The sequence below is a fragment of the Austrofundulus limnaeus genome, unplaced genomic scaffold (assembly GCF_001266775.1).
Source record: "Austrofundulus limnaeus strain Quisiro unplaced genomic scaffold, Austrofundulus_limnaeus-1.0 Scaffold37, whole genome shotgun sequence".
Classification (NCBI taxonomy): Eukaryota; Metazoa; Chordata; class Actinopteri; order Cyprinodontiformes; family Rivulidae; genus Austrofundulus; species Austrofundulus limnaeus.
In genome coordinates, this window is record NW_013952439.1 from 262,847 (window position 1) to 272,364 (window position 9,518).

General features: G+C 35.2%; 1 protein-coding gene across 3 annotated transcripts; it reads right to left on the reverse strand.

The window, feature by feature from the left end:
* Positions 1-78: 78 nt before the first annotated feature.
* Positions 79-9,191, reverse strand: LOC106516337 (histone acetyltransferase KAT5). 3 transcript variants are annotated; one of them, XM_014006643.1, is made up of 16 exons: positions 9,129-9,191; positions 8,991-9,057; positions 7,824-7,892; positions 7,385-7,521; positions 6,293-6,343; positions 6,026-6,094; positions 5,145-5,357; positions 4,987-5,061; positions 4,065-4,127; positions 3,622-3,870; positions 3,361-3,450; positions 3,132-3,272; positions 2,935-3,028; positions 2,695-2,854; positions 2,531-2,612; positions 79-1,445 (listed from the first exon to the last, which is right to left on the reverse strand). In XM_014006643.1, exons 1-16 carry the CDS (start codon positions 9,156-9,158, stop codon positions 1,311-1,313), a joined length of 1,725 nt encoding a protein of 574 aa, XP_013862097.1. In that variant the 5' UTR covers positions 9,159-9,191; the 3' UTR covers positions 79-1,310. The 3 variants fall into 3 exon arrangements, with proteins under 3 accessions (XP_013862097.1, XP_013862098.1, XP_013862099.1); XM_014006644.1 differs by lacking the exon at positions 6,293-6,343; XM_014006645.1 differs by lacking the exons at positions 6,026-6,094; positions 6,293-6,343.
* Positions 9,192-9,518: the final 327 nt, after the last annotated feature.

Here is a 9,518-nt window from a genome sequence, read left to right on the forward strand (position 1 = left end):
TATATATATAACGTGAATAAACGCATACCAAGATCCTGTTTCTTTTTACTATTATTAAAATGACACATTATACGCTTATGAGGTTTTAAGACTTGTTTTTATGAATTCAACAAGCTTTCAATATCAAACGTTCAAGTAACACTTGTTTCTTACATAAATACATATCAAATTATTTCAACAAAACAAATTTACCATTTTTGACATGTAAACAGAAAGTAAAATATTTAAGTTTTTTTTCCTGTTGTGTAGCTTGTTAGATTTAAAAAAAACTGTACAGTAAATTTACATTCATCTAACAGTTCAGCATGACTTGGGTTCTCAGTATGTACAGTGTAAAAAAACAGGAAAAACAAGTTATTAAATAGAATGTGATGAAAATAAAATCTGAACGGTCAGCAGTCAGCTTTTAGTAAAAGAAATACAACAGTGACAAAGATTCTTACTGTTTCTGTTCTTACAAATATAAGTGTAGATTTTATAAACTGTCTTACTGATGAGCTGAAACCAAAGGCAGCTGGAAAAGGATTTAGTTTAGTTCAGATAAATTAAAACTTGTCAGCTCAAGCAAGCGACCACACACCTAAGATTTGGCAATTGATTTTCGCCGAATGCATTTTCTGAAGCAAMCTGGGCTCAAACCTGCAGCCCACAGACTCTTAGAACCACCACGTGAAATTAAAATTAACTACCACCAACGAGCATCAGATGTGTGCTGAAAATCACCAAATTAAAAAAATTAATAAAAATCTAGTCAGACTGAAAAACCAACAGCAGTTTTACTCTGATGAGTAAAATATGACCTAAWCTGAGAAATCTAAAGTAGCAATTCTAAACAGATTTAAATAATTTTGTTGAACGATGTAGAATGACACTCAGAACTAGAAGAAGGTGTAGCCTTTAAAAAGACATTTTTCAAGGTGTTATAAAATATGGATTTGCTGACCAGAAAATTTTCACTGTGGAGCAAGAGGCTAAAGCCATCACTGGGAAGCTTGTGTTTGGGATTTTACGCTTTATTTTGACACTTTTAAACCACCTCAAGTCGACGTCAGAGCATTGTTTTAGTAACAATCAAGGGTCCATGCAGCAGACAGTGTTATGTTTTGCTGCATTAGTTTCCACACTGGATGATTTTCTAAATTCACAAATATGTAAAAAGTGTTTTAATAAAAGTTTGTGCATCTCAAGTAACTCAAGTGTTTGAAGCCCTGGGTCCAGAGAGATTTGTTGAAAGCAGCTCAACAAAAATGTTTTATCTGATCCGGCGCCTGAWGTCCCGGTGCGAGTACTGAGTGAACCAGACCCGGACTTCACCACTTTCCCCTTTTGCTCCAGTCCTTAGGAGTGAAGTGAAGACATTTAGGATCGATGCGCAGGTGCCTCTTCTGCATCGCTTTCTCGTGTCCGTCCACAATGTCCTCTGACAGCGTGAGGATGTACTGACCCTGGGTTCAAGAAGACACACAGTGATGCCTCACTGTTTTACGTCATGATGTGCACATTTCTTTAAATAAATATACAGCATTTAAAGATAGTCACTGAAATATTAAGGCCAATCAAAAAATATATATGTTACAGGAAGTTAAATCAAAACCTGCAATTGTTTTTCTAAAATTGACAGGTATTACGTCAGTCACTTAAAAATTTCGAAGCAAAACGTTTAAATTTCGGCACATATTTACACTCAAATTTGTTAAGTATTTGATAAAGACAGTTCAGGCTGAAACTTGATGATCTGGATTCTACAGTTGTGTGATTTAATTATGTTATGTTCCTACAGTTAACTCAGTCATGTGACACAAACTTCTGTGTGGTGTTCAACAGATTCAGCGGAGTGTTTGTTTATATTGAGTGTGTGCCCGCATTTAGTAATATCGATACATCTGGAGAACGACTGGAGTGAACTCTTTCAAATGGCTCCATTTGACATAATTCAAGATTTTTTGGTTCAGTTGCAATGATTAACTTTAAATAGCAATATCAGTTTTTAGAAATTAGAACTTCAGCTTCAAAAACATGAGTTTTTTATTTTACATGTGATTTGAACTGTAGATTTATGAGTTTTCTGACACTTTTAACCCTAAACATAATTAATGTTGTGCAGCTAAAAAGGACTGAGTGTGATTTTCCTTTTAAATATAGGACATGTTTTAAAGATGCCTTCTTTAGAGAACCCACATTTATTATTAATGATTTGGCTTAAGTGAATACAACTATAGGTTAGTACGTTTTTATCGCTTATATTCATTAATAAAATCTATATCGTTTTAAATGTTTCAGCTGTTGTGACTGTAAGACTGAAATAAAATGTCTGAAACAATGCATCAGAGAACAAAGTATTCATGGCTGCAGCTGAAAAACTTGATCTGCTCATTGGAACAAAAACAGAATTAAATTAAATAGAACATCMTTTATGTGCTAACCTATTTATTTATAACAAAAAGAGCTTAACAGTCATTCAGACTCGAGCACTTATTCAAAAGCTTGGTTGAGTTAAAACACAGAATAGTGTAAACAGTGCTGTTCTCACCTTGTAATAGTTGATTAAGTTGAGATACTGAAGCGTTGAAATCACATCTTCTTTCTTTACACTCGTAATTTCACTAATCTCACTGTTTGGTCAAAACGACAAACAATWAGATTTCTGTTTTAAAACTGACTCGCTAAACGACTGCTGAGATTATTGTCTCTTACTTGATCGTAATCTGTGGCCTTTCTCCATTTTCAGGTTTAAGGTCCATGAGAATTTCTAGGATTGTTTGCGACCAGTAGGAACGATACGACAAGAGGCCGAGATCAGACAGCGGCTTCTCAGGAGTGCCCGTCTTCCCCTCCACCTTTGACAACTCGTAACCTGAAAATCACCACAGATTAAGTGTCAAAAGATTTAAAATGTACTAATATTTCCCCATCACATTTGAAAAGTTTACTCACTGAACTCAATGAGCAGTTTCCCATAACCTCTGCGCTGGTACGGAGGCAGAGTCAGGATGCAGGCAACGTTGTAATCTTCAGTTGACTCTTTTTCCTGAAAACAAAGAGCAAAACGTTTGACTCTGGCAACAAGTGGCTGAATACAAAATGATCACCATGTGGTTACCCTCCTCTAGTCACAGAGTAGATTTGTGCACCTTAGAAAAGTAGCCCACGATGTGGAAGCCTTTGGAATCGTACTCAGTCATTACGTAAAAGAGGAAAGGGTCCGTGTCGTAATACAACGTTTTGTGGTCCAGGAAACACTTTGCAAGTAAACACAGGTTCTGGGAATAATTCTGAAAAAATAAATAAATAAATAAATAAAAAGAACTGAAACAATAAAACAAAAAGAGGAGCGAAAATAAAAACAATCCCATCACTCACTTTGTTTTTCCTGCCGTCGATCTCAAAGAAAGAGATGGTGCCTTTGCGGTAAATCTCGTTGCCTGGAGGATGCCTTAAATTACATTTGGTCTGAAAATGAAAGGAAACAGACGATGAGAGCAACGCAAACCCAGTTTCACATATACAGTACTTYACAGGTGGAGGGGTATGGCAAAAATTAATTAATTAATTAATTTTAAAAAAGAAGAAACTCAGAACAATCTAGTTGCATGACATAAAGTCTGACAAAAGAAGCCTCACCAAATGTCTCTGAAGACACTTGAGACTTTTGACGTATTTGAGACAGAATTCACAGAGGTAGAGGATGGGCAGCGTGGTGAGTTCCTGTGGGTACGGTGAGAAGTACCATGGCTTCAGTCTGTGTCGTCCTAACTCTATACACTCGATATTTTTCATACGGGTGACGATGTCGTCGTGACTGCGATCTGACACCAAACTGCCCGTCATGCGGGGGGCGGTCGGGATGCCGTCAGAACTGTCCTGAGAATCCTGGTGAGCAACGTGGAGACAAACACACCAGAGTTCTGGTCTGAGTTTAACAGAAGCCGTTTGGTCTGTTTAGTGCTCATTTTTTATACATTTAGATTTTATTATGAGCATTCTGATACTGTTCATTTTTACCAGGACTAAACTGAATTTGGACACTAACACACTTAATGGGCAATAACAGGAAATAAACAAACCTCTGGTGGTGGCAGAAAGACACTGGCACTTTGAGGCTTGTTATACTGCAAAACCTTTATCATCTACAAGGAAAAAAGACACAAAACACAAACATTTAGAAACTAAAAATATATGTTTTTTACACTGAAAACTAAGGTWAAAGAGGAAAAGAGACTTTGACAGAAGCCTAATTTGCTAATTAAATAAGTTAAAGTCAGGCAAAAWGAAATAAAACACTTTTCATTACAAATTAGCAGATTTTTTTCTGAGCTACACCAGAAWCCTATCTATCCCTCCAGGAGTACAATTTCTGTTTTACTCTTAAAAATGAAACYCAAAACTGTATAATAACAAATCCCAGATCTGTAATGTCTTAAATTAGCATGTCACTTCATATTAACCTAACAATTATTGTGTTTATCACCACATAAAAACTAAACCCTTGTAAAAGCATATTTTAAACTAAAAATCTGCAAGCCAAAACCTCACAAAGACCAACTACAAACATCTCAGCAGATTTAACCTAAAATGTTAATTACTTCACAATGCACTTAAAATTTTTTTAAAGAAAATTAAGTGCTGACTAGAAAACCTTTCCATAAAACAGTAGAAAAAAATCAAACTAGTCTATTCCTTAAAATTATTAATATATTTAGAACTTATTTTACTTTCCCCTCACATTTATTAAGGATTTGTACTTTAAGAAATAAATAGTAAAATGTCTTGGTAAACTTTACAAGATTTGCTTAATTTTCATTTTTGATATGAATATAAATAGAAACCACATAAACAAGCAGCTGATGTAGAACGCAAACATAAATGACCAAGATTTCAAATTTACAATTTATAAAATTACAAGTTATAAAGCAAAACAAACACATAGGTTATAAAATAAAAACATAAATAAAAATGTCGCTGACTGGAGTTGAGAATCCAACACACCTCATCAGCTGCGCCACAGTTAGCTTTCCTCTTCCTGCCAGGCTGAGAGGGAATGAGGCGTCGGGCGGTGCCGTTCTACAGGAAGTAATGAAATGGTTTTTGATGACAAATCATCTTGAAGACATGCAGAAATGATTTTATTATGATGATTATGTTACCGTTGTGAGTGAGGCGAGCTGGTCGTGGTCTTCTCTAGACTTAAAGGTGTTGGTGTCTCTCACAGCAGGGAAAACAGCTGCCTGGGAGGCTTCTGCTGAACTCGGCAGAGAGGGAACGGGGGTGGCCGGGGGCACCTGAGTCGCCACAGGTACGCTCTCTACCTTCCTCTTCGGCGGCAAACACGGGTGGTGGACATTCAGCTTGCATTCCGCCTGATTGGAGGCACAAGGTTCAGTTTTTTTTCTCAGAATTCACACATTTCAAAATGTACAGCTGGATTTTGGAGAATTTCACCTACAAAGTTAATACACAAACTGTTTTTGTCACCAGACGTTTGTGCACTAACAGAGATTAGAATAARTCTGATTGATTGGATTAAAAGCCACAGCAAATCACAAATTTTAGTCAAAATTATGGTCATCTCCAGGTTCATTAGTCTGTTGAAAATGACCTCGTTTAAACCTGGTGTTAAGATGTATTCAACACAAATGACAAATTGTGCAGCTGCTTGTGTTGCTGCAAACAAAACAAAACACTTTCCTTTGATTTATTTGATCCCATTTCTTTGCTTCATGACCTGGGATTATCTCTTATTTAACACTTGCAGGTAATAAAACCACCCTCAGAACCAAAAACAAGAGTTTACAGGCACGCTTTCAGTTTRAATGTGGAGTGACAAGTTCAGAGTAAAACCTTGTAAACATCTGAACAAACTGTGTTTATAACTATGAGTATTAGAGGTTTACATAACCAAACTATTATCTTTGTGTTTTCAGTCAAAACTCACTCTTTTCGGTGCAAACTTAAGTCACATAAATCATGTTAACACCAGGTTTAAGAAGGTCTCGTAATCTCTAGAATGGGTAAATTCAACTTGTACCGGAGTGGGGAGCGTTTTGCCTCTGGAAGGAGCTGTGGCAGTTGGAAGGTTGAGATCTAGACTCTTCCTCTGAACACACAGGAAGAGAAGGAAGGGGATTAAGTGACACACATGTTGACCCTCGGGCCCACTGTCAGATTGTGTAAACAGGTAACTCAAATCATGATTTCACAAGGGTGTTAAAATTTATTTTCATTTTCAGCATTTGTTGTTTGTTTTTTTTAAACCAAACACTATGATTGTATAACTGATGTTGATTTAGATTACCTGTTTCTTCTGCACAGCTGCGTCAGTGTTTGTATCCACTTTTTCACTCACCTCACAAGAGAAAACCAAACAGATGTTAACGGCTGACACTGCAATTATTTACTGTTTTAGAAGATTGCATAATAACAAACCTGCCACAGAGAAAAATATGACTGAGCCATAACTTTTAGTCAATATGCCTATAACACACACTTCTTTTTAATGCATACAYTGGCCTGCTGGTGCAACTGTAGGGTAAACCCTGACAAATTCTTTAAAGATTTTTGCATAAATTATGAAGATTATAYTTTATGTTGGGCTAGCAAAAATGCCAACTAAACCATAAATAAAAACAATTAAAGTTATTAACAGTAAGCAAGAGTTTTGCAGCTCACAGACAAAAAGTGAAAGAGAGGACAAAGCTACGASGTACAAACAAGAAGAGGTACAATCACACAGCTTTACAGAAGAAACAAGATTTTATCAATATATAAAGAAATATTATCTGATTCTATGCCTGATTAAAAGACAGTTTACTTACCAGCCAACCCTAACAAATCACTGCAAGAAGAGCAGCTTTTCCATTAAAAATTTTAGCGTAATTGTAGCAGCAGCTTTTCTAATTTATTCAAAAAGCCTTATAAAACACTGAAAACATTCAAATAAGTAAGGCCTATTTGAAAACAAAACAATCTGCAACAACTCATGAAACTTAGGTCCCACAAAATCCAACTCCCCCACCTTTGCCAGTTAAATAGAACAGAAATCAGAGAAAAGAAGAAAAATRTCATCTGGTTGTTGTAAAGGAAAATGTTACATATGATGAACTGAGAGTGACCTATACTGGAAATAAAATCACTAATGTACTTATTCTTTTGACAGCAAATAAATAAAAATAAAAAGTTAAATAATAGACAAACTATATGGAACATTTTGCAGGGTTATTAAAACTATTCAAGAACCTCATTAGCTATCACACACACAGGAATGTTAAATATGGGCAGTTATTGTTTAATTTAAAACATTACCAATTCAATGTCGCTAATTTTGAGAATATTATTGCAACCTTGGGAGTATCTGAGATAAATATTTAGCAACGAAGTGTCCACTTACCACTTCCCTCTCTGGTGAACTGGGACGGGAGCCAGRAAGACCATTCTTAGTGGGAGTTTTAGCTTCTTTTTTAGGAAACTGAAGCTTTTTCATGTCCAGCCTTTCTGTGGTGACCCACTCATCCAGGCGCTTGTTGACTTTAGAAAGGAAATTTAATACAGACAGGAACACAGCTGCTATGAAGTTTCAGTGTTACACAAATACACTTTAACTACAAAAACTACGATTCAAGTCTTCAACAAAACTCCCCCAGTTTAGCTAAAATAAAAAATATTTAAATTTAGCATCCATTTCATAGCACCTTCAATCAAATTTTAAAAAGACAAAAAAAAAACTGCCTTTTTTGTCTTAAACAAAACAAGAATCACTCAGCAGTGTACAAATTCTTAACCACTCTACAGAGACAGACAAAACACTGATGAAACAAGGCTTTACTCACAGTCAATGTAGTGAACATAGTATTGTTTTCTCCCAGACACTTCCTTYACACTTAAAATTTCAGCCAATGCTGCGAGAAAACAAACAAAACAAAACAAAACAGAAAAGTTAAAACAGAAGTGAAGCTAAATAAATACAATCTGCTGATCTGCATTTCTGTAACTATGAAAACATGGTTGAGTCAAGGTCTTGCAGAAAACACTTAGGTAACGGGTAAGTCYATAAAATCATCTATTCACACTGTCTTTTCAGGTTATATTCATCAGTTCTAGCAAAAATGTTGTGCTGCATTATTGTAAATAGCAATGTAGTTGGGGTTTAAATTTTTTAATAGACAGTATGAATATTTACATTTATTTTTAGAGCATTTGAGAAAAATTTTAGTGTTTTAAACATACGTTGAACTTCACATGATGACTTTTGTTGTAAACATAAACTTGTTAATTTATTTAAGTGAACTATGCCACAGATATAATTTAAGGATAATGTTAATTCAGTTATTTGTTTGATAATAAAACACTTTTTTCACTCTACTGCTTTATTCCTCAGTCACTGTACAATGTTTCTGTAGTTATTTGATTGACGCCACTCCATAAACTAACATTTCCTATTTTATGTCTCATTGTGATTGTTTTTTTAAACTAAATATATCTAACACAGACCTTCTTCTTGACTGTTTTAGTATATTTCTTCCTGTTGCAATCATAAATAAATCTCCTTTTACACCAAATTAAGGTTGATTTTTCACTGTATTCTAAATGTTTGGGGAAAGCTCCTAAAACTCAGATGAGTGTGTGTGCTTAATGCAATACAAATTAACAAATTAAGACAAAATGAACTTTTGACACTAGTTATTAATAACATGAATCTGGATCTTTGTGAAGAATAAAATTAATATAATCTGAATGCATGTCACATCATGTTTACATGTTAACATCCCTATTGAAAGAAAAAAAAACAATGGCATTTGTCAAAAAATAGGTTTTAATTTAAATAAAAGTGACACAAGAAGCACATAAACTAAACTCATCATACTGTAAGACAACACGTTCATGAGTGTGTTGTTTAGCTTTAACTGGAGGCCGTAGTGTTTGTTAACAACAGCCAGCTGAAGTTAGCATTTTTAGCATGTAGCTTCGCACTGAGAAAACAAACGAGCAACACTTACGCCATTCGTCCTCGTGTTCTTGGTTTTTACGAAGAACTGGGAGGCGGCAGCCTTCGACAATCTCGACCTGTTTGTGACGGCACGTTAGTTTCAAACCTAACACGGTCTTAAATAACATTTTGTTTTTCGAGAACCTACCGAAGATGCGTTGTCCACCATTTTCGTCATCTGTGAGTGCAGCAGCAGGGAGTTGTGGGAAAATGCCGGTCCACGACAAAGACGAAAATACAGCAAGAAGGTTCACCGTCAGAAAACCGGAAGTTGTCAATCAAAACCTTTTGGGTTAAGTCAAACACCAATTTTACTTTAAAACCAAATATGGAGTATTTCTACTAAACAATGAGGAATAACTTTATAACACCGGTATAATCTTAACCAAACAGTATATTCACACATTATATTTGAAAACTAAGACCATGTTTTTTTWATTTATTTTAATATATTTTTACAATTTGTGCAAAACTAAGCAACTTCATGCAATAATATGGCCTTTAGAAAGCTAGACCTATTTGTTTCTTGTGTTTTTTT